This window comes from Dromiciops gliroides, chromosome 4 (genome assembly GCF_019393635.1).
Source record: "Dromiciops gliroides isolate mDroGli1 chromosome 4, mDroGli1.pri, whole genome shotgun sequence".
NCBI classification, from domain to species: domain Eukaryota; kingdom Metazoa; phylum Chordata; class Mammalia; order Microbiotheria; family Microbiotheriidae; genus Dromiciops; species Dromiciops gliroides.
The window spans coordinates 469,563,286-469,588,969 of record NC_057864.1 but is presented as its reverse complement, the minus strand read 5'-3'; the positions used below and the strand labels follow the sequence as shown (position 1 = coordinate 469,588,969).

The 25,684-nt window shown below is 44.8% G+C and overlaps 1 protein-coding gene across 1 annotated transcript in view; it reads left to right on the top strand.

The window, feature by feature from the left end:
- The first annotated feature begins 5,337 nt into the window (after positions 1 to 5,337).
- Positions 5,338 to 25,684, top strand: part of LOC122726637 (CGRP receptor component) — a 51,948-nt gene continuing 31,601 nt past the window's right edge. The window contains exons 1-3 of the mRNA XM_043964474.1: positions 5,338 to 5,462; positions 19,255 to 19,291; positions 22,008 to 22,106. Coding sequence (XP_043820409.1) covers positions 5,455 to 5,462; positions 19,255 to 19,291; positions 22,008 to 22,106 — 144 coding nt within the window. The 5' untranslated portion in view covers positions 5,338 to 5,454. The remainder of the gene's footprint in view (positions 5,463 to 19,254; positions 19,292 to 22,007; positions 22,107 to 25,684) is intronic.

The following is a 25,684-nucleotide window of genomic DNA, read 5'->3' as shown; positions in this document are numbered from 1 at the left end:
TCTAAGCCTTCCATGAGTGGGGGTGGGGCTTGTGGCTTTACCTGCCCTTCCAGTTGGCAGCCTCCTGTCCCCGGCGTCACCCGGCGCCGCCCGTATTTGTGTGGCCAACTGTTGAACCTTAACTGTGGTGAAATCTGGCTGCCCGATTGGGTGTGTGACTTCCCCACCAGGAGAACTTCTCAGGGTGGCTAAGAAACTGTCTCCTGGAAATCAAAGGGATGCCCATTCATTGGGGAATGGCTAAACAAGCTTTGGTATATGGTGGTGATGGAATATTATTGAGCTATAAGAAATGACAGGCAGGATGATTTCAGAAAGGTGTGGAAAGACCTATACGAACTGATGAAATGAAGTGAGCAGAACCAGGAGAACGTTGTGCACAGTGACAGCTATATTGTTCGATAAAGAACTGTGAATGACAACTATTCTCAGCAATACAATGATCCAAGACAATCCCAAATGATGAAACGGACTTTCCACCTGGAAAGAAAGAACTGATATTGATTGTACACAGACTGAAGCGTGCTATTTTTCACTTTCTTTCATTCTTTCCCTTTCATTTATGTATTTATGTATGTATGTATTAATTAATTTGTTTGTTTCAGTTTTTTTGCGGGGCAATGAGGGTTAAGTGACTTGTCCAGGGTCACACAGCTAGTAAGTGTCAAGTGTCTGAGGCCGGATTTGAATTTAGGTCCTCCTGAATGCAGGGCTGGTGCTTTATCCACTCTGCCACCTAGCTGCCCCTGCCCCCCCCCATTCTTTCCCTTTTATTCAAGTTTTCTTGTACAAAATGACTAATATGGTCATGTTTTACATAATTGCATATGTATAACCCATATCTGATTGCTTACCACCTTAGGGAGGAGGGAGGGGAGGGAGGAATAATATCTGGAACTCAAAACTATAAATAAAAATGTTTATTATTTTAAAAAAGAAAATAAAATGTCTCCTGGGTTCATATCATCCTTCCATGGTGTCCTCCCTGTCTTCTGCACCTGTCTCCCACCCTTCCCATTTAGATTAAGCTGAACTCAACCCCACCATGCTCAGATCCCAGATCCAGAGCTGCAAGGGCCCTCAGAGGACCACCCCCTCATTTTACAATAGGGAAACCGAGGCACAGGTCACTTAAGGAGTTTACTCAAGATTATACAGATATAGGCTCTTTCCCACAAAGATTAGGTCCTCTGACTACAAGGTTCTTTTCACCATGCCATGCTGCCCTCCCATGCTATATACTTTTCATCCAGCTTCAGCCTTGGTCTTCCTTATATAGGTTATGGTCCAAGGTTCTGACCACACTGGACATTTTTTTCTGCAAGACTTCTGAAAGTTGCTTTTCGCCAGGATCTCATGCAAAACTACTAACAGGCACGGACCACCGAGAATACCAGATCCATTTATCTGCCTGGCCTGAGCTTTGGGTTTGGTCCCTGTCCTGTGCCAGAAGCATTGACCTCAGAACCAGCAAGGTACACTTATACCGTAAGCAGAGAGGGCAGGGGTCATGTCTTTGAACTCCTTGTGCATACACTTCAGCGATGGGTACAACGAGAGCCCTTACATCATTACACCATCTACAAAATGTCACTGGAGCTCAGTTGGTCAGTTTTAGTTTGTCCCTTCCTGGGGACTTGTTTTTTCTGAGTTGTAGTGGACCTGACTCAGCAGGATTTGATGCTACAATAAGCCTCCTAATTGGTCTGCCTCTTCTCTCCAATTTGTGCTTTGCATTGATGCCCAATTGATGTCATTGATGCAACCACGATGCTCAAAAAGTCCTAGTGGCTTCCTCGTGTTTCTAGGAAAAAATCCAAACTTAGCAATTTAGCGTTCATAGTCTTCGACAATTCCAATGTCAAACACCCAAATCTGCTCCCAGTGGAGCCTTCCAGACTGATCTCACTTTGCTCCCCCACTATACACCCCAAACTATACTGATCCCTCCTATCCTTGACCTTCCATCATATCTTTGGATGTAGGCTATCCTCAGTCTGGAAAAACTCTGGGAATCCCAAACTCTCTTCCAGATGGAGCCTTACTCATTGGTGTACCAGCTTTAACTCCAATAGAAGATAAACTCCCTGAGGGCAGGTAAAGTTTCATTTTTTTTTTCTATGTCTTCTCAGCCCACCTTGGGTTGTTTTGTTTTTTTGGTGAGGCAATTGGGGTTAAGTAACTTGCCCAGGGTCACACAGCTAGTAAGTGTTAAGTGTCTGAGGCTAGATTTGAACTCAGGTCCTCCTGACTCCAGGGCTGGTGCTCTATCCACTGCACCACCTAGCTGCCCCTTTTTGTTTGTTTTGTTTTGTTTTGTTTTTTTCACCTTGGGTTGTTGTGAGGATCAAATGAGATATTTGTGATGAGGCCTGCAAACCTCAAAGCGCTATTTACATATTAGCTATTATTATTAAAGAAGGGATAGGGAAAGGAAGAAATATTTATATAGTACCTGTTATAGGCCAGGCACTGAACTAAAATCAAGGTAGGTGCCATTATATTCCTATTTTATTTTTTCTTTTCAATTATTATTGATTTAGTATTTTATTTTCCCCTAATTACATATAAAACAAATTTTAGCATTCATTTTTTTAATTTATAAATTTTTTTTAACATTCGTTTTAAAAATTTTAAGCTTCAGATTCTCTCTCCCTCCATTGAGAAGCCAAGCAGTTTTATTTATTTTTTTAATTTAATTTTTATTTTTTTCAAGCAGTTTTATTATCCCTACTTAACATTTGAAGAAACTGAGGTAAATAGAGGTTAAATGATTTGCTCAGGGTCATAAGGCTAGTAAGTTTCTGAGCTGCATTTGAAGTTAGGTCTTGACACCAGGCCCAGTGCACCATCAGCTGTCTCTATTATTATGAATATTGGTTTTAAAAAATGTGTATGGTTAATATTATTGTTATTGTTATTATTGTTATTATTAAATACACTGGCTTTGGAGCCAGGAAACCTAGGTTTAAATCTTACCTCTGACACTTTGTGACATTGAGCAAGATGGCTAGCCTTCCCGAGCCTCAGTTTCCCCATCTGTAAAAGAGAGATAATAACATTCTACCTTATTCAGTTATTGTGAGGACCAGATGAGATTGTGTATGTAAAGTGTTCTGGATACTTATATATAAATGCCAGCCGTTGTTAAAGAACTTTAGTGTGTCTGACTCTCCATGACCTCATTCATTTGGAGTTTTCTTGGCAAAGATACTGGAGTGCTTTTGCCATTTCCTTCTCCAGCTCATTTTGCACATGAGGAAACCGAAGCCAATGGGGTGAAATGACTTGCCCAGGGTCACAATGCTAGTAATTGTCTGAGTCCAGATTCAAACTGTCAGGGCCTTGTACATGGTTAAGTTACTTGTCCAGATTCTAATTCTGACAGTAGAAAAAACTCTGTAGTTCTAGTCATCTTTTTTTTTGGCTGGGGTCTAGCCATCTTTCCACTAGACCTTGGCTGATGATGACCCTGAGCCATTAATAAAAAGACTTATTATGTACATTCAGGATCAGTTTTACTCATCTGTAAAATGGGGATAACAGCTCCCTGCAGGCTCCCACCCCCAGGATTACATGAAATAATATATGTAAAGGGAGTATATGTGCATATATATTAATATAAGCTAACCTTAGAACACTAAGTATTAGAAATTATTATTCTTCCCTAAATTTTTCTTAAGTAGGCAGGAAAAAGCTGAAGTGGCAAAACAAAGCAAGTGCTGGGGTTAGAAAATGAGAGGTCTGGGGGCAGCTAGGTGGTGCAGTGGATGGAGTACCAGTCCTGGAGTCAGGAGGACCTGAGTTCAAATGTGGCCTCAGACACTTCACACTTACTAGCCGTGTGACCCTGGACAAGTCACTTAACCCCAATTGCCTCACCGAAAAAGAGAGAGAGGTCTGGCCTGGGTTCAAATGGTGCCTTACCAGCTGGATCAATATGGTGGAAAAATCTGATACTTCTGGAGTGAGGCGTTGGTTTGGACTAGCCCACCCTGATATCCCTTCCCACTCTAAATCTAAGCTCCGTGACCTTGGATAAGTCATCTAATTTCTTTGCCACTCAATCAGCTTGCTAGGATTTGTCTTTCTAAATCATTCTTGGGTTGTTTCTGTCCAATGATTAAATCACCAATTTTTCATGTGAGAAAGCAAATAAGTGTGCAGAAAATGGTTCCTCTAACAGGATTTTTGTGCTTATTGGAGTAAATCGAGACCTATCCTGAAAGACAAAGATAAACATAGGCAAGGTCTTCCATTCATTCATCAAACACTTAGTAAAATGGGATAAAACACGATCCTTGTCTTCATGGAATTTATAATCTAGCAGGATGAAGAGAAGTACACACTGACTTTTAGCTAAATGTCCTTTGGACTTGCAAAAACTCCAAGAATTTTGTATTGAGAAAATCCAGCCACGGGAGAGAACTGAGGCAAAGGCAATAATCTTGGCTTGGTGGCTTCACTAGGAAGACTTTCTGATCTCCAACACAGAAAGACCGAGTTCAAAATCCAAGTCTACCCCCCCACCCCAATCCACTGAAGTCAGTTTTCTCCTGTCTTTCCTGTCCAAATTCCCTTCCACCTTCTAATTGGTATTAATCAATCAAGTCATTAAGAGTAGCTGTGCTTTCCTTGTCTCAGCATCTCAGGGAAGAAAACTAGGTGCTGATTGATTGCTTGATTAACAAACATTTATTAAGTACCTACTATCCCCACCCCTATCCCCCACTAGTGCAAAGGAGTGGAATGGGAGATTCAATCACCACTAGTGCAAAGAAGTGGAATGGGAGATTCAATCACCAATAAGCACTTATTAAGCATCTTTTTTTTTTGTGGGGCAATGGGGGTTAAGTGACTTGCCCAGGGTCACACAGCTAGTAAGTGTTAAGTGTCTGAGGCTGGATTTAAACTCAGGTACTCCTGCCTCCAGGGCCGGTGCTCTATCCACTGCGCCATCTTGCTGCCCCTCCCCAACTCTTTACCAAGGTGCTTGGCGCAAGTCTGGGGCTTAATAAATGTTTATCGATTGATTGACACTGCCAGGTTCTACCGGGCGTCTCGGGCTGGCAGTAATCGATAAGTGGACAAGAATTGATTAAACTCCAACTAGGGGATTGGAATGCAAAGAGCGTCAGTCCCTGTCCTCAGGGAGTTTGCTCTCTAAAATACAGCCATTCTCCGGGTGCTTCTCGCCTCGCCTCACCCCACCCCACCCCACCCCACCCGGGCCACAGGGGAGGAGGGCTGGGCCCCGCAGCTCGGGGCTCGTAGCTAAGTCAGCGCGCCGCGTGCATTCGGAGGCGGCCCCGTCTTGAGTGCGCGCGCGCGGAGGCTGGGCGACTCCGTGACGTAACGGGAGCCCTGCCCCCGGCCGGCCCCTCGGCCTGCAGCGTGGTGAGGAACTCGGATCCCGGAGGAGAGCGAGGAGGAAGAGGAGGAGGAGGAGCCGCGATGGAAGTGTGAGTGGGCAGCGCCGCGCGGGTGGGAGGGAGAGAGGGAGGCCCGGGCTGGGGTGCGTGTATGTGTGTGTGCATGCGTGTGTGTGTGCGTGCGTGTGTGTGCGTGCGTGTGTGTGCGTGCGTGTGGTGCACATGTGCGTTTGTGCGTGCGTGCGCGTGCATTTCTAGGCGTGCATGCGTGTGCATTTGGAAGCGTTTATTGGACCCCTACTGTGTGTGTGTGTGCGTTTTGTGTGTGTGTTTCCGTGTCCGTGTCCCCATCCACGTCTCCGCTTGGGCCGCGGTGGGGGCGTGGGGGGCACAGCGTGGGAACATCTGGGGAGGGCTCAGGCGTGTTTGTGATTCAGCAACACTTTTCCCTCCCGACCCTCCCCCCCTCCACCTCCCGAATTCGGACCCTCCCCTCTCAAACCTGGAGCCCTTCATGATCCCCCCGCCCCCGTCTGCGCTCAGACGCTGGACACTGCCCAGCCTTGGCTGCCTCCTTCCTTCGCAGTGCGCAGGCTCGCTGGCTTTTCCCCGGCGTCTACTTGGTTAATTCTTTTCATTTGTCAGCATTTTTGTGTAGTCTTAACCCGGAGGTCTGGGCCAGCCAAAGTGGCAGGTGACCAGCCATGGGTCATATCATCGGCACGTGCTGAGCCTGGCCCCCAGGCCTGGAATCAGGGAAGACCCGGGGTCCGAGTGCCCTCTGAACTCGGCTAGACTTGAGGTCCTCAGTTTCCTCATCTCAAAATCCATCAATCAGCAAATACTTTTTTTTTTTGAATATTTTTTTTGGGGGGTGAGGCAATTGGGGTTAAGTGACTTGCCCAGGGTCACACAGCTAGTAAGTGTCAAGTGTCCTGAGGTCGGATTTGAACTCAGGTCCTCCCGAATCCAGGGCTGCCCCAGCAAGTACTTATTAATGGACCATTGTATGCAGGGCATGGGGCCAGGTGCTAGGGACAGGCTGACAAAGATCCTTCCAGGAAGGGGGCTTATGACATTTTTGAAAATTGTTTTATTATTTTCAATTAGTCAAAACCTACCTTCTTTCCTTCCCTCTCATTAAAAAAGAAAGAAAACAAGGCCTTCCCAACAAATGTGTAGTCATGAAAAACAACTTACCATACAGGTCATGTCCCTAAAATACGTATGTGCCCTCTTGAACCCATGACCAGGATGTGAGGAGCATGTGTCATTGAGAGCCCTCTGGAATCAACTCTGTCCTTAGTCATCTTACCAAGTTCTCTGTCTTTATAGTATTTTTGTTATTGTGAAGATGGTGCTCCTGACCGCTCATTTCACTGTGTGTTAATTACTGCAAGTCCCAGTTTTCTTTGAAGCCACTTCCTGAAACATTTCTCTTATACTATAGAACTTGTTCAGCGTCTCTTCCCTTAAGTTCCAGTTTGTGGCCACCACAACATTAGATGTTGTAAATATTTTTGTACATGTGGGCCTTCTCCCTCTTTCTTGAATCTCTTGGGATATTGCTAGTAGTAGTTTCTTTGGCTTAAAGGGTATGTACAATTTAATAACTTTGGGGTCAAAACTCCAAACTGCTTTCCAGAAAGGGTGGATAATTCACTGTTGTACCAACAGTGTATTAATGCACCTGTTCTCTCATGGCTCCTTCAGCATTTCTTATTTTACTTTTTTAAAGGAATTGTCCATTCCTTTTCCCCCTTTTTTGGAGAACTTTGCCAATTGGATCAATGTGAGGTTGTTAAAATAACCATTTGTTGTTGTTGTTGTTGAGTTGTGTCTGACTCTTCTTGACCTGGTGTACTATATTGTCCATATTGATACTGGAGTGGTTTGCCATTTCCTTCTCCAGTGGATTAAGGTAAACAGAGGTTGTTTTAATTTTCATTTCTCTAATTATTGGTGATTTAGAGCTCTCCCCACCCCATATGGCTTGAATTTTTTCCTCTGAAAACTTCCAGTTTATTTCCTTTTATTTGTTTACTAATTGAGGAATGCCTCATTCTTTTTTTTTTTTTTGGGTGGGGCAATGAGGGGTAAGTGACTTGCCCAGGGTCACACAGCTAGTAAGTATCAAGTGTCTGAGGCCAAATTTGAACTCAGGTCCTCCTGAATCCAGGGCTGGTGCTTTATCCATTGCACCACCTAGCTGCCCCCTCTCATTTTCTTTTTTTTTAGTGAGGCATTTGGGGTTAAGTGACTTGCCCAGGGTCACACAGCTAGTAAGTGTTAAGTGTCTGAGGCCGGATTTGAACTCAGGTACTCCTGACTCCAGGGCCGGTGCTCTATCCACTGCGCCACCTAGCTGCCCCCCTCTCATATTCTTTTAACTTTGAATCAGTTCAGGAGGCCTTTATGAGAGAAACTTACTGAAAAGATTTCCCCCTCCCATTTACCTGCTTCTCTTCTAATTTTAGCTGCATTGGTTTTGTTTGTGCAAAGACTTTATAATTGCCTGTACCTTCTCTGATGCTTTCTATCTTTTGTTTGGCCACGAACTGTCTGGAGCTTATATTCTAATAAGGAGATTGGCTTAGAAGTTGCCTTCTGTTCTATAAGAGCAGCCCTCAATCCACCAGGCTGTGCTGCCTTTTTAACAACAACAAGGAGAATGACTTACATTTATATGGGGATGTAAGTAGTTTGCCTCCTGTTTCTTGTATACTATCTTATTTGAGCTTCTAAGGTGTGTGCTAGGATTGTCCCCATTTCATAGATGAGGAAGCTTGTTGTAATGGTTGCTGAGATCAGAACAGCTGCATAGCCATAAGTTACTTACATACTGCCTCTGTGACCCTGGTAACATCCCACGCTATCTCTGAGCCCTGAGCCACTCTCTGAGACCATGAGGTGAAGAGTGCCCTGCATGGGTAATGGGAGTGAAATCACAGTTCTAACCAAAAAAAGAAAGTTATAGACTGAGTAGCCCCCATGCATCAGTAGAGGGAGTTCTTCACACTGGGAATTCCCCATAACCCATGAAATCTTAGAGTTATTATTACTAATGTGATAAGAGACTTAAATATATGTGTGTGTATGTATAGTTATGGAATATATGTAGGTGAGAGCAAGGGATAACTGATATATCTGGTGTGCAATAGAAGGTAATGAATTTGGAATCAGGACATGGGGGGCAGATCTCTGCTTCACCATTCATCTCTGTTATCTTAAGGCATATTACTTATTTTTGTTGTTTAGGGTCTAGAATGATTGAATTAACTTCACCTTTAAGTTTCTTTTGACCTCCAAATCTCTGACTATAGAATGAATACACACATATGCACTCATGTACATACATATATATATGCATGTATATTTACATACGCATGTATTTATATCTATATCTTGCAATTGGAGTGAAGTGACTCGTCCAGGGTCACACAGCTACTAAGTGTCTGAGATCAAATTTGAACTCAAGTCCTCCTAACTCCAGGGCCTGTGCTCTGTCTGTTGCACCATCTAGCAGCTCCTGTATGTATAGGTGTGTGTATATACACATACATACATATGTATATTTATTATATATGTGTGTATTTAAATATTTTTTCCAATTACAGAGAAAAAAACTTTTTAATTCCTTTTAAAAAAATTAGTTCCAAATTCTCTCCCTCCTTCCTTCCCTTCTCTTCCAGTAAAGGCAGGCAGCTTGATATAAAATATACACAGAAAGTCATGCAGAACATTTCCATATTAGCTGTGTTGCAACAGAAAACCACAGACCCAAAAAACAAGGAAAAAACCAGACTATGCTGCAATGCATTCTGACTCTATTGACCCTTTCTTTGGAGGTGAATAACATTTCTCATCATGATTCCTTTGGAATTGTCTTGGATCATTGTATTGCTGAAAATAGTCGTCATTCACAGTTCATCATCATATAATATTGCTGTTACTATGTACAATGTAGAATATATATATATATATATATTTTTTTTTTCGTGAGGCAATTGGGATTAAGTGACTTGCCCAGGGTCACACAGCTAGTAAGTGTTAAGTGTCTGAGGTCAGATTTGAATTTAAGTCCTCCTGACTCCAGGGCCGGTGCTCTATCCACTGCGCCACCTAGCTGCCCCAGAATATATATTTATATATCTAATATTAAAAATAGCAAAAATGCATTTTTCTCCTTCCCATCTCTTCCTTTCATTGGAAAAATAAAAACAAAAACAAAACCCATGTAACAAACAGTCATAGTCCTGCAAAACAAACCCCCACGTTGGTGCTGTCCAAAAATACATTTCTTAGTCTGCAGCCTGTGTCCATCACCATTTTGTCAGGAGGTGGGTAGCATGTTCCAATCACGGGTGGTTGTTGCATTGATCAGAATTCTGACGTCTTAACGTCTTTCAAAGTTGTTGGGCCCCTGATTTGGTAGGAGGGGTGAGGGAGAGGGGGGAGTCTATTTGGCTGCCAAGATGCCCAAGGATGACGGGCCTTTGACCCCAGTTTGGAAGAGGGGAAGGTTGGGGGGAAAGGTGATGAGTTCAGTTTTGTTCATGTTGAGTCTGAGGTGTCTGCTGGACATCCAGTAGGCAGCCAGGAGTGTGGCACAGGGATGCCTATGAGACACAAGAAGACCCCAGGCTGTGTGTTGGGAGGGCCCTGGAGCATCATTTATGGGAGATCCACGGGGTGACAAGGCTCGGACACCCGTGGGAGTGAGTTGCCCACATTGGTGAGCCCACAGATCCAGCGTAAACAAAAACATGACCGGATCTAAATGGGTCTTAACCCGCCTTTTTTTTCCCCAAGGTCAAGGGGCATATTAGTAAGTAGGCTCATTAAATAGATCGATTCTTATCTCATTTAGCAAAAAAGAGAAAATGATGTTAAAATCTTGTTTCTTAGAGTAGGGGTTTCTAGCTTGTCACTGTTGGGTGTCACTGGGGAAAGACCCCTCTGGTGGAGTGGGTTAATGCTGGTTTGAGTCATTGAGCCTCAGATGCTGACCAGCTGGGTACCAGCCTTCCCATGCCTCAGTTTCCCCTCTCTGAAATGAGGCAGCTCAGATTCTTTGGTTCTGGTATCTCCTGCCTGCCCTGTCAGTGGCTTTTTGGAAATCTGGCTGCACAGGCAGCTCCTTGTCTGCCAGCATCTGTGGAAAACCCCAGACCCCTGCCTAGCTTAGAGAATGAATGAAGTGTCATGTCTGGGGAGACTCTGGTGTCTGCCTAGGGGAATTTTGTTTTTGTTTTCCCTGTTTCCTTATTTTCTCAACACCCGAATCCAGCTGCCAGGGAAACAGAAGCCAGGCTTGTTAGAAGGGCAGTCAAAACTTGGAATTGAGGACTGGAAAGCAGGCCTCTGGCAGGGCTCCACTAGGAGGTGTTTGGGTCTCCCCTCGCCCATGTTTGGGATGATAACCAAGTGTCCTTAAAAAAGCAGACCTTTCCCGACTTTCACCAAGCTATGTGGCTGGGCACTCCCTGGTTACTGTCATGAGTCCATAGCTTTTGGCACTGTTGTTCAGGTTTTGAGGCCATAGTCAGTGGTTTATTTTTCTATGTGAGTAAAATCACTCCTATTTTGATTTATTTCACAACTTTGTGAAATTATTGTGAAATGATTGTGAAACTAAATGGCCAGGCCACCTGCAAGGACCATCCCTTCCTAGTAGTTGAGTTCAGAGGGGGCAGAAGAAACATGAGGTCACTATGTAGTTTTTCCCTGCAAAGGGTTGCTGATTTTGGAGGTTGTTAGACTGGCAGAGGCTGGACCACCACTAATCTGAGCTGAGTGGAGAATTGTGTTTGAGTATGGATAAGACTAAATGGGAGGTTGGGGCAGCTAGGTGGCGCAGTGGATAAAGCACCAGCCCTAGATTCAGAAGGACCCGAGTTCAAATCTAGCCTCAGACACTTGACACTTACTAGCTGTGTGACCCTGGGCAAGTCACTTAACCACAGTGGCCTCACACATACACAAAAAAAGGACTAGATGGGAGGCATAGCTTTAGACCCCAGAGGCACCTTACAGGTCACTGAGGCCACTCCTCTCATTCTACAGTCCCAGAGTGTGTTAAATGACTTGTTCAGGGTAAGAGGTGGGATTTGACCCCAGGTCTACTTGAGCTCCAGGTTGAGCACTAAAAACAAACAAAAAAAACAAAATAGAATTAACCCTATAATCTCATTCACCAGAACAATATCCTTTTGAGGTAGCTATGGGTTGAGCTCCCTGCTTTTTTTTTTTCTCCCTGCTTTTGAGGAGGAGAAACTGAGGCTCAGAGTGACTAACTGATACTGTCAGTTGTTTTGTTTGTTTGTTTGTTTTTTTAGTGAGGCAGTTGGGGTTAAGTGACTTGCCCAGGGTCACACAGCTAGTAAGTTTTAAGTGTCTGAGGCCAGATTTGAACTCAGGTACTCCTGACTCCAGGGCTGGTGCTCTATCCACTGTGCCACCTAGCTGCCCCCATCCTGCTGTTATATCTTGCCACTGATGGGTTTGATGACCCATGTGACTACCAGGCTTTTTGCTGACCTGACCCAGTCAGTTTTTGTGCTCATCCTGATTTATTCCCATTAGATTGGAGACTGTTTGAGGGCAAGGACTATCTTTTGCTTCTTTCTATCCCAAGCACTTAGCACAGTGCATAGGACTTCATTGTTCATTGATTGATTCATTCCCCTCAGTTTTTACTATATCTTCTGAGTATCATGATAAAAGGTTTTGTTTAAAGTAGCTTCTATTTTTTGTTTTTTGTTTTTTTTTTGCAGGGCAGTGAGGGTTAAGTGACTTGCCCAGGGTCACACAGCTAGTAAGTGTCAAGAGTCTGAGGCTAGATTTTTTTTTTTTAGTGAGGCAATTGGGGTTAAGTGACTTGCCCAGGGTCACACAGCTAGTAAGTGTTAAGTGTCTGAGGCTGGATTTGAACTCAGGTACTCCTGACTCCAGGGCCGGTGCTCTATCCACTGTACCACCTAGCTGCCCCCTGAGGCTAGATTTGAACTCAGGTCCTTCTGAATCCAGGGCCAGTGCTTTATCCACTGCACCACCTAGTTGCCCTAAAGTAGCTTCTTAATAAACACTCATTTTAATTGAATATGCTTTATCATTGCTTCTTGGGGATACAGTGATTCAGGAGAAAACCCTTTCTACTTCCTGAATCTCAGATTTTTTGTTTTTGTTTAGTAGTTTTTCAGTCATATCCAACTCTTGATGACCCTATTTGGGATTTTCTTGGCAAAGATACTGGAGTGCTTCACCATTTCCTTCTCTGGGTTATTTTATAGCTAAGGATACTGAGGCAAACAGGGTTAAGTGACTTGTTTAGGGTCATATGGTATCTGAGGCCAGATATGAACTCAGGTACTTCTGACTTCAGACCTGGTGCTCTGTCCACTGCACCACCTACCTGGAATCCGAGGACCTGGGTTCAAATCTTGCCTCTGACAGTGTGACTGGCCTCTTTTCAGCATTTGGCTCTGTTGACCACTCCCCTCTACCTGTATCCTCTCTCAACTCTAGATTTTTTTCTGACGCGTCTCTCTTGGTTCTCTTCTTACCTTTCTGATCAGTCCTTTTCAGTCTCCTATCTGTCTATCCATCTATCTATCCATCTTTCTGTCTATCATCTATCTATCTGCCTATCTACCTGTCTGCCTTGCTATCTGTTTTGCCATCTGTCCATCTGCCCCCCCACCTGTCGTTCTCTTGATTTGTGTCTATCTGTCCATCCTTCTCTCCCTCCCTCCCCCCTCATATCTCTCTCTCATCTCTCTATTTCTCCATACTCCCAAGAGATTTCTCTCTAAACCCTGGTCCTACATATTTCAGACTGGATGTCCCAGAAGCATCGCAGACCCAACATGTTTGAAATAGAAGTTCTTGTCTTTATCTTTCCCCACAAACCGCATTTTCTGCTCAATTTCCCTATTTCTGTTGAAGGTTCATAACCTCAGACTTCTCCTGGACAGACACCTTGTTCCTCCTCACCCCATGTATCCAATCACTTGTCATGTCCTTGGTTTCTGCTTCCATGATGTCCACTGTAGAGCCACCGCCTTAGTTCAAACCTTCCTCGCTTCTCACACCTGGCTCTCTCCACTCCTGCCCGTCACAGCTGCCAAGTGACTTTCTCTCATCCAGATAGATGTATGTCACTCTCACACTCAGTAAACCCCCTTGGTTCTCTCTTGCCTCCAGAATCAAGGAGAAACTCCTCCATTTGACTTTTTTTTTTGGGGGGGGGCAGGGCAGTGACAGTTAAGTGACTTATCCAGGGTCACACAGCTAGTTAGTGTCAAGTGACTGAGACTGGATTTGAACTCAGGTCCTCCTGAATCCAGGGCTGGTACTTTATCCATTGTACCACCTAGCTGCCCCTCCATTTGACTTTTAAAGACTTTTAGAACCTTTTGTCTTCCTGTTCTTTCCATCACATATCATTTCTCCTTATGCCCACATTGGTCCATCCGGACCAGCTTCTCTCTGCACCTCCATACTGGTCATCCTCTGTGCCCAGAATGCCTTTCTCTCCTCCACCCCTGAGATTCCTGCTCCTCCTTGAAGATCCAAGTCAGATACTTCCTTATGCCTGTTTTCTTTCCTGATACCTCCATGCTGGTAGCCACCCTCTCTAAATATGTTGTCTTTATTTTAGATTGATCCCGTATATATACAGAAGATGTAACGCTGTCTCCTTTGACAGCTTATAGATTGTTTCTCTATCTCAGGAATGTCAGTGCTTAATAAATGCTTGTTAATTGATGGATGGGGAAGTCACTTAATCACTCTGGGCCTTTGTTTCCTTATTTATAAAGTGTGTTTGTGGACTGGGGGGGCGGGCAGCAAGGTTGGCCCAGACGGCCTGTGAGATCACCAGCAGCTCTAGACCTGGGATCTTCTGTTGGGAAGAACTATTAGTCAACAAGCATTAATAAGTGGGTCAGTTGGCTGGGCTAGATCTTGGGTCACAAAGACAAAAGCCTAGGAACGTAGCACTGGTTTATAAGTTGTGGTTTAGTCATTTTCAACTCTCTGGGACCCCATCTAGGGTTTTCTTGGCAAAGATCCTGGAGGGGTTTTGCCATTTCCTTCTCCAGCTCATTGGACAGATGAGGAAAGTGGGGCAAACAGGGTTAATGACTTGCCCAGGGTCACTCAGCTAGTAAGTGTCTCAGACCAGATCTGAGCTCAGTAAGATGAGCGAATCTTCCTGACTCCAGGCCCGCTGCCTTGTGCACTGTGGCGCCACCTAGAGGCCCTATGGTTTATAGGCACTTTCTAAGAAATACTTGTTCAGTGGCAAAGGAGGCCTTTCTTGGTCTCTTTCCTCCCTCCCCCACTATGTCCAGCTATAAATGCCATCCTCTTTAAGGTTACCTTGCATCCATTCTCTGTGTATCTTTTTTTTTTTTTTAGTGAGGCAATTGGGGTTAAGTGACTTGCCCAGGGTCACACAGCTAGTAAGTGTTAAGTGTTTGAGGCTGGATTTGAACTCAGGTACTCCTGACTCCAGGGCCGGTGCTCTATTCACTGCGCCACCTAGCTGTCCCAAGATTCCTATATATTTTTTTCCCCTTTTGCCTTCCCTGGAAATCTTTTAGGAGAAGAGAGCCGGCTAAGCCGTTTAGAACAGAACCATCCATTCAGAAGCATTTTAGGTCTCACAAATTGTCCTCAGTCCATAAGCCTCCCTGCCTTTTCATTAAATTGAATTACATTATTTAATGAGTAAAGGATCAGTGGGATCTGGTTAGCATTTTTCAGGTTGAGATGGATAGATACTGTGGACACTAATTAGATCTTTTTCTTCCTGTGGTCTTGTTTTGGAAATTCATCTTTCCATTTCATGGAATGAATGAGAGGTGAGGTCATTTGGGGGAAGGTAGCTTTCTCTATGTCTCCCATTTGATTTACTAAAGCAGTGATTCATCACTGCAACAGCCCGTCCCTAGGGTCCAAAGGCCATGGGGTGGGGCAGCTAGGTGGCGCAGTGGATAGAGCACTGGCCCTGGATTCAGGAGGACCTGAGTTCAAATCCAGCCTCAGACACTTGACATTTACTAGCTTTGTGACCCTGGGCAAGTCACTTAACCCCAATTGCCTCCAAAAACAAAAACAAAAAAACCCAAAGGCCATGGGGCACCAGTGGGGTCAGGTATAGATGGTCATACCACAGCTGTCATGAATCCCAACCAAGGCGCAGGACTAGACCCATTGTGTGGTCCAATTCATTTTTTATTGGTCAGAACAAATGTCCTGGAGTCATTCAGTCCACAAGCATTTATTAGACACCTTCTGTTACCAGAAATTGTTAGGCTTTGGGAACACAAAAACCAAAATGAAAATAATCCCTGATTTCAAAGAACATATATTCTACTTAGGAAGATGAAAAGAGATCCTCCCAACATGCTGGGGACCTTCCTCTTGACATGACAGGGATATTGATGGATGGAACACAAAGACCATCCACTTGTTACCTCCTGTTCCCTCTCCGTGATGTAACAGACTCGTGTATTTCCCAACTTTAGACTTCAGGAAATCCCAGTCCTGGAACAGAATCACAAAATTCCCGAGTTGGAAGGAAGCTCAGTAGCCATCTCATCCAACATACACCTGAGCACAGATTTCTTCAACACATGGAATAAATCCAGCCTCTGATGAGGGAAAGCCCACTTTTCTCCCAATGCAACTCATTCCACTTTTAATTTATCTTTTAATTTAATATTTAACTTTTTCTCCAATTACATGTAAAAACAATTTTAATATTCTTTTTTTTTTTTTTGGTGAGGCAATTGGGGTTAAGTGACTTGCTAGTAAGCGAGAGGACCTGGAATTGAGTCCTGGCTGCCTACTCCTTAGAGGACTCTGCACAAGGTCTATCAACCCCTTGGGCCTCAGTTTCCCCATCTGTAAAATGTAAAAGGAGTAGTAAGTGTCAAGTATCTGAGGCCAGATTTGAACTCAGGTCCTCCTGACTCCAGGGCTGATGCTCTATCCACTGCCCCACCTAGCTGCCCCAAATTTTAACATTCTTAAAAAAATTTTTTTGTGTTCCAATTTCTCTTCTGCTCTCCCCTCTCCTCCCTCCTCACTGAGAAAGCAAGAAATTTCATTCCTTTTTAGAATAGCTTTTGTTGAGGAAGGTATGGTTAGATTTCCAGGGGCCTGTGAACTTGAATGGGGGGGCGGGAACCTTTATTTTCACTAACCTTTCGTTGATATTTAGCTTTTCCTTCCATTATGAATTGTTTGAAAAAAAATTATTCTGAGATGGGGTCCATAGGCTTTCCTTGCCTGCCAAAGGGAGAGTGATCTATGATACCAGAAAGGTGAAGGCCCAAATTAATTGAACTCTAATTGTCAGTCCTGCCTAAATTTGCCTCTGTGTAGTCCCTACCTCTTACTACTCTAAATTGAGCTACTGGTATGGCCTGGACAAATCACTTGAGTTCTATGGGCCTCAGTTTCCCCATCTGTAAAATAAAGGGGTTGGTTTAGATGGCCTCTTAGGTTCCTTTCAGCTCTAAATCTGTGAAACTGTAAACCTCCCACAAGTCATTTAGCTTTTCTGAGCCTCAGTTTCCTTATATGTAAAATGAGGAAGAATTTGCCTCGATCTCTTTGGTTTCTTCCATCTAAAAATCTGTGATCCTACAGTATTTGTGTGTGTGTATGTGTATACGTCCAAAATATAGACTAGAGAATAGAGCTTTGCTTTCGTTGATTTAGGGAACTTCCAGGTGGAGAAACTCTACTAGTGCAGGTTGGCACCTTCTCTGGAGTGTATGGTATCAGAAATTTGTGCAGAGCACCAAGAGATTAATTTGCCCAGGGTCACACAACAAGTGTGTGCCAAGAGGCAGGGCTCAAACTTGGGTCTTCCTGGTTCCCAGGCCAGCTATGTCTATGTCTATGTCTATGTCTATGTCTATGTCTATGTCTATGTCTATGTCTATGTCTATGTCTATGTCTATGTCTATGTCTATGTCTATGTCTATGTCTATGTCTATGTCTATGTCTATGTCTATGTCTATGTCTGTGTCTATGTCTGTGCCTATGTCTGTGTCTATGTCTATGTCTCTGTCTGTGTTTATGTCTGTGTCTGTGTCTGTGTCTATGTCTGTGTCTATGTCTATATCTATATCTGTGTCTATGTTTATGTCTGTGTCAGTGTCTATGCCTATGTCTGTGTCTGTGTCAGTGTCTATGCCTATGTCTGTGTCTGTGTCTATGTCTATATCTTTGTCTATGTCTATATCTATATCTGTGTCTATGTTTATGTCTGTGTCAGTGTCTATGCCTATGTCTGTGTCTGTGTCAGTGTCTATGCCTATGTCTGTGTCTGTGTCTATGTCTATATCTTTGTCTATGTCTATATCTATATCTGTGTCTATGTTTATGTCTGTGTCAGTGTCTATGCCTATGTCTGTGTCTGTGTCAGTGTCTATGCCTATGTCTGTGTCTGTGTCTGTGTCTATGTCTATATCTATATCTGTGTCTATGTTTATGTCTGTGTCAGTGTCTATGCCTATGTCTGTGTCAGTGTCTATGCCTATGTCTATGTCTATGTCTGTGTCTTTATCTGTGTTTATGTCTGTGTCTGTGCCTATGTTTATATACATCTTTATGTCTATATCCATGTCCATGTCCATGTCTATTACTATACCAACCTGCTTCTCCCAGACAACACATGCATAATCAACGTCAGGTTACTTCTGTTGCTCCCTGGTCCAAGAACATCCTGTGATTCACTGTTGTCCATTGAATCAGGCCCAAACCAGGCCTTCCCCAACATGGCCCAATCCTCCTTGGCTCTCTTTCTTCCCTGATTCTCAGGGCTCAGCTTGATCTCCTTCCAGCTCTTGCAGCCACATGCAGAGATTGTTCCTGCTGCTCTTCCTTTGATGACATTAGGGACTTTCCACACTCTCCTTTGAGCATCCAGGTCCGAAGGCTCCACTCAGCCCCTGCTCTCTGCTTCCTTCCCTCCCTGCAGACCACACATATCTCACCGCTCTATCCTCTGGAGCATAGAACTAGAGGCGACCTCAGTGCACGTCTCATCCGACTCCCCTCGGATTAGAGGTGAGGAAGCTGAAACTCCAAAGACTTCTTCAAGGATGTGAGAAGACAGTCAGGGTTCAAGCTCTGGTCCCAAGGCTCACATCAAGCTCAGTGCTCTATGCTTCATCACCTGACTCCTTCTTCACTTTCTAGTCTTCTTATTCTGGAATAGAGTTCACTTTGTATATATTTGTTTGCGTGTTGTCTCCCCCATTGGATTGCGAGCTCTTTGAGGGCAGGGACTGGCTTTTGCCTCTTTTTGTATCTTTATTGCTTAGCACAGTGCCTAGCACATTGCTGTTCAGGCATTTTCAGTCATTTTTGACTCCTTGTGACCCTATTTGGGATTTTCTTGGCAAAGACACTGGAGTGGTTTGGCATTTCCTTCTCTAGCTCATTTTACAGATGAGGAAACTGAGAGAAAGAGGTTTAAATGACTTGCCCAGGGTCACACAGCTACTGAAGTGTCTGAAGCCATATTTGAACTTAGGAAGATGAGTTTTCCTGACTCAAGGCCTGGAGTCCATTGTCTACAGTGCTTCTGGTAGTTTCTCACCCTATTTGTTGAATTGGTATGTGTTGATTAAGAAGAGGAGAGGCCCAGGCCCCTCCCAGGTACCTGGGGAGGCTTGTTTCTTTCCCACTGACCCCCACTTTCCTGTAAGGCCCAAGGGAATAGGAGGTGGTTTAATTAGATCTTGGTTTCAGCATTAGAAGGGACTTTAGAGGTCATTTAGTAGCATCCTCCTGCTGCTCTGTTTTTCTTGATGGGATTATAACTGTGTTTTTTCTTTCTCTGTTTCCTTTGCAGGAAGGATGCCAATGCCGCTCTGCTCAGCAATTATGAGGTAATTGGCTCTGGGTTGGATTATCGGACAAGCGCCTTGGTCCTTGGTGGCTCCTGAACCCCGTGAGCGACAGATAGACCCTCGGAGATGGCCCTGACCTCACAGGCCATTCAGCCCCATCCCTGATCCTTTAGACACTGGCTGTCAGAGTTAAAGGATTTAGAGATCAAAGGTCATCTAGCTTCTCACCAGGGCCATTAGTGTGTGTGATTTCACATTTTACAGATGGGGAAACTGAGGCCCAAGGGGTTGATTGACTTGCGCAGAGTCCTCTAAGGAGTAGGCAGCCAGGACTCAATTCTAGGTCCTCTCGATTCCTAATCCAATCAGGAAAGGCATCAGTAGAAGAGGGTGGGGCTTGAGCTGATCTTGGAAGGAAAGCAGGGGGAAGGAGGGCTCATGGACTCGGGACAGCCAGTGCCTGGAATTAAGATATGGGGAGTCTGGGCTGGCCTGTGTGGTTGGACTGCAGAGTGCTGGAAAAGGGGGGTGATGGAGGAAGGGGGCGTCCTGTTGTGGAGGGCTTCCCATCTGTAGTGGTTCTTAGAGATGCTGCCGAGCTACGGGCGCAGCTTGAGCTGGAAGGGACGAGATCAGCTCTGGACTGGAGGAATTGTCCGGCAGAACCTGCAGCGTGGGAGAGGAGCTTGGCTGGGAGTGTGGAGGCTTGGGTCCAGATCCTGCCGTGTGGCCATAGACAAGGCACTTAACTTAGTCTGAGTTTCCATCTCTGTAAAGTAGGTACAGCGATCTTTGCAACAACTCAACCCAACAAAAATATTGAAAGCTGTATCCATAATAACAATGAAGAGAATACATTTTTCCTCATAAAGATTTTTTTGTTTTGTTTTTTTGTTTTTTCGCAGGGCAATGAGGGTTAAGTGACTTCCCCAGGGTCACACAGTTAGTAAGTGTCAAGTGTCTGAGGCCAGATTTGAACTCAGGTCCTCCTGAATCCAAGGCCAGTACTTTATCCACTGTGCTACCTAGCTGCGCCCCCCCCCCCCATAAAGATTTAAAAAGATTTATAAAGATTTTGCAAACCTCAAATCAAATATACAAATGAGAGGTGTAGGGACGTATTAGGTTGGGGGTGGGGAGGAAGGGAGCATATTTAGCCAGTGAACTAAAGCAGCCACATCCAAGCCTGTGGGGACCGTGACTTCTTTGGGATCATGGGTGAGGTCGCCCTTGTGGTCCACCTGCCCTCCAGCTCATCCTTCAGCCCAGCCCCCTGCCTGCCCTGGCTCTGCATATTTGGCCGTCCAGGCCTGGCCCCTGGGAGTCATATCTCTGTGATTGGGAGAATGTGGCCCCAGCTGTGGGCAGGTCACTCCCTGTACACACGGGTCTGCTTCCTGTGAGCTCTGTGCAGGACCAGCGAGGACAGGGGCCTCATCCTTACCAGCCAGAGACCTTGGCCCTTCCTCTGGACTCCATTCTCTGTGGTCCTTTTGCTTTTCAAAAACAGGAAGGGTTTTGTTTTCTTTGTGTGTGACGTCTCCCTTTGATAGCATTGGCTTTGCCTGAGCTCGGAGAACCAAGGACATCAGCCCTGGATCAGGGGATGGGAGAGGGGGTGGGGGGGGGGAGGAAAGGGGGAGAGGTTCTGTAGCATTTTGGCCAACCTGCCCATTTGCTATTCCTCCAGACTCTGTAGCAGACTTCCTCTTAGGAGAATCAGGCTTCCCTCTTTCTGCAGGAATCACTCAGGTGTGGAAAAACAGCTTGGCTTTGGTTTAGACCCCAGCCTGTGATTTCATTGGCATATGACCAATGCAGGCCCAAATCTCTCTTTTTATGGATGAGAAGTCAGGAAGCAAAAGGAGGATGTGTCAGACACAATCAAAGACATGGATGTAATAATAATGACGACAGTGATTTTTGTTGTTGTTCAGTTGTGTCTGACTCTCCCGTGAACCCACGTGGGGTTTTCTTGGCAAAGATGCTGGAGTGGTTTTCCATTTGCTTCTTCAGCTCATTTTACAGATGTGGAAACTGAGGCAAACAGGGTGAAGTGACTTGCCCAGGGTCACACAGCTAGTAAGTATCTGAGGCCAGATTTGATCTCAGGAAGATGAGTCTTCCTGACTGCAGGCCCAGCACTCTGTCCACTGTGCCGCTTAACTGCCCATGACAATAATAGCTAATAATAATACATTTATATAATGCTTACTATGTGCCAAGTGCTTTTTACAATTATTATCTCATTTTATAATGACCGCGGTAGTGATAATAATTAGTATTATATGGTGCCTTAAGGTTTGCCAAGTGCTTTACAAGTTAGAAGGAAACTTTTTATGTTCACAGCAGCTCTGGGAGGTAGGTGCTAGTATTATTCCCATGTTACAGATGAGGAAACTGAGGCAAACAGCATAAGTGACTTGTCCAGGGTCACACAGCCAGTAAGTAACTGAGGCCGTATTTGAACTCAAGTCTTCTTGACTAGCTCTAGCACACTGTCCTCTTCAAAGGGACCTCAGAGGTCCATCCCACCCACTTTATGAAGGAAGAAACTGAGGCCCAGAGAGATTAAGTGATTTACCCAGGATCATACATGTAGCAAGATTAAATCAAGGTGAGGTTTTCTGGGCTTGCTAACTACTGAATTCCAATGTCTCTTGTTTTAGAGGTGGGGAGGGGAGGGGAGAGCATTCTTAGTTTAAAGCCTCAGATTTTCTCATCGAAACTTTTTTGTGTGGTCTCCCTCCACCAGGTATTCCAGTTACTCACGGATCTCAAAGAGCAGCGGAAAGAGAGTGGGAAGAACAAACACAGCTCTGGGCAGCAGAACCTGAACACCATCATGTACGAGGTGAGCCTGCAAGGTGCTCGTTCTCCCCCACCCTTTCCTTTCTATGTCTCTGTCTCTCTGTCTCCCCCTTCCACCATCAGCTGCTTCCTGGCCAAGATCCCAATGGCCACCTGGTTTGACTCAGAGCCAAATAAGTTGCAGTTGGAGGTGTCTCTATATTTTTTGGGTCATCTGTCCTCTGGGGGCCCCACCTGCCTGAGTCCCTGCTCCTCAGCCCCTCCTCTATGCCCCCCTCCCTCATTACTGCCTCCCCATTCCCCCCCCCCTCCCTCCATGGCCCCCTGCTGAGGGGGCCCTTCCAGTGGGGCAGAGGACAGAGGTGAGCGTTACACATGCTCGGGGTCAGAGAGGGACTTTCCGGGGAAGGCAGAAGTCCAAAGCCTGAGGCAGCTGGAATTGGGTGGGTCAGCGTTTGTGAGGGCAGGATTCATGCTGGCATTTTGGATGGAATGCTGGAGTCAGGGAGGGGTGAGCTCACATCTCCCTGGGGAACATTTACTGGCCGTGTGACCCTGGGCAGATCCCTTAACTTGTCTGAGCCTCAGTTTCCTTCTCTGTCCGAGAGTTGTGAGGATCAAGTGGGATAATGTCGATAAAACCCATAGCACCACGCCTGGCATATAGTAAGCACTATATAAATGTTGGCTATTATTGTTCTTGCGGCTGTGATGATGACGATGATTCACTTAACCTCTGTCTGCCTCAGTTTGCTCATCTGCACCAAAAGGGGCCCTGTAGAGCTCATTCTATCCAACCCCCTCATATTTCATATGAGTGAGGAGAGGCTGGTTGTCCAAGGTTACATAGCAAGTTAGGGGCAGAGCCTGGGTGAGAATTCAGCTCTACCCACTCTTTCTAGCTGTGCTTTAACTTGATTAAATGCTTTATGATTGTCGCTGCTTGGGGCAGCAATGGGCATGCAGATGTTTGACAACTGGCTCTCTAGGAGGGAAAAACTGCACCTTCAACACACCTTTAAGTTTAATCTACATGATAAACATTAAATCTACCACTTTTTAAAGTCTAGACCATCAAAACAATAAATTAAATCCTAATTTGTAGCATTTGCCAATTTCTGAGGTGTATAAATGCTCACATGAACAGTTTAAGAATTAGCTCAGTCGGTTACATCTGGTTCCACCAACACCTCGTGGACTGGGAGCATTTCTTTTTTTGGTGGGGCAATGAGGGTTAAGTGACTTGCCCAGGGTCACACAGCTAGTAAGTGTCAAATGTCTGAGGCAGGATTTGAACTCAGGTCCTCCTGAACCCAAGGTCGGTGCTTTATCCACTGCGCCACCTAGCTGCCTTTGGGAGCATTTTTTGTGCTGAGTTGTTGGGGCTCTTGAGAAATGGAGATGCTTAAGGTAGCAAATATTGACCCCCCCGCCCCCATTTTAAAGGTAGAAAAACTGAGGCAGAGAATGGTGAGTACAGAGGGAGACAGTTTATACAGTGTGAGCATGTGGTACAACTTAGTTAGCGTTTGGTTCTCCTGATCCTCCTCTTTCAGATGGTGGAAGTAGCCATGCCATCTTGGAGTTCACTTATGTTTTGTCAATTAATTGCAATAAGATGTGTTTGGCTTATCTGACTGCATTTTCTTTCTTTCTTTTTTTGGTGAGGCAATTGGGGTTAAGTGACTTGCCCAAGGTCACAGCTAGTAAGTGTCAAGTGTCTGAGGCTGGATTTGAACTCAGATCCTCCTGACTCCAGGGCTGGTGCTCTATCCACTGCGCCACCTAGCTGCCCCTCCCGACTGCATTTTCAAGTGTCCTCTCATTGCAGGTCAGACTAGACTGAGGGAGGTGGGGGTCTTGGGTCGCCATCTTGTTCCTGATTTCTCTATCACTGGGGCCCATTTTGAGGTTCATTGAGAGGGTATTGGTAGAGAGATTTCCTCTTGACTCGCCTTATACCCCGTGCCGTGGGGAGTTGGCGTTTGAAACCGTCCATCTGTACGTACTTATCTGCATGGGCTCCAGTCCAAGGAATGAATTTCCCTCCCTGGACCTCTCCCTCCCACTGACCGCAGACGAGGTTAAAAGTTGTAAAGAGAACTTGTCTCTTGTTCTCAGGCTGGCCTGGAAAATGTTGGGTGGCCTCAAGGACAGAAGATGCAGGCAGGGGAGGGGGCAGCCGGGCTAGAAGAGGGAGGGGTGGGGGTTTGCATACAAAACAGCCTTCATCCTTCTTCCTCTTCCCCAGTCCCTCTTCCCCTTCCTCTGGCCTTCTGGGGAAGGGGGCCAAGTATGCAGACTGACTGATGCTCTTGGGTCACAGAAGGGGACAAGCTTTTGTGAGAGCTGGAACGGAAGTTCAAGGCCTGGTAACAGAGGAGAGGGAGCTGCCCACAGGCCTTCCATCTGGGGTCACCCTCCCTGAAACATGGCCGAGGCCTGGAGCCTTCCCTGCGACTGACTGGCAGGGAGGTAGATGCGTCAATGGCTGGCTTCCTTCTTCCCGTTGCCCAAAGCACGTAGCAAAACCACCTCTTGTTGTTGTCACCATAACTGTCCCATGGCAGCAGCAGCACCAACAAGAAGATAATTTTATGTAACATTATATAACAATAACAGCAACAGGAATTATATTATAATGGCATTATTAATATTAAGATTTTATACAACCCAACTATATAACAATCACAATCATATAATTATGCACTAACACCCTCAAATAGTATAATTAAACAATATATAACAAAATAATAACCACCACAATGATAATTATATAATAATGTGTAATTTAAAATTCTAAATGTGGATTCTAATCTGTTCCCCCAGTTTTGGGGGAAACTGACTAAAATCATTGACAAACGAATTTAGGATTTTTTTTACGGGTTTATTGAAAAATAGTAAAAGAAAGAGAAAGATTGAGAACAGAGTTCCTATAACCCGACGATCCTGGACTTCCCTAGCTTCCACTTCTGAAGTCCTCTGCCACCAGCCAAAAAGAGCGAGCTCTCCGTGCAGCCTCTGCTTCCTCCTTCCTCTTCCCCTCCCAGAAATGGGAGGTTCTTCAAGTTGACTGGGCCCAAAGGTGGTCAAAGTTCAAAGTTGTTAGCTTCTGAAAACAACTACTTTCTTAAGTACCCGCCGGATGTGCTTAAGCTCTTAGTAAGCTTCAACAGTCTGTTGCCTTATCTAATTCAATCAGTTTAAATCTCCAGGTGGGTCCCTGAGTATCTGCTAAATCCATTATCTTAACACAATAACAATACTATATTTATATGATAACATCAATAATATAATCCTGTAGCAATAACATCAATCATTTTAATATCATTATATATAATAGCAACAATTGTATAATAGCAACAATGTAATTATGTATCATCTATATAAAAACAACAATATGATTCTATATCAATGAATAATAATAATAATAATAATAATAATAATAATAATAATAATAATAATAATAATAATAATAATGTTTGTTGTTGTTTGGCCTTCTCAAATAGGACCATGACATCAAATGATGTCATGATGTTGTGACTTGCAATGAATTAGATTTGAATGAGGGAGGGCTGTGCAAAGTCACCAGCCTCACTTTCTCCTCCAGAGCCGTCTGGG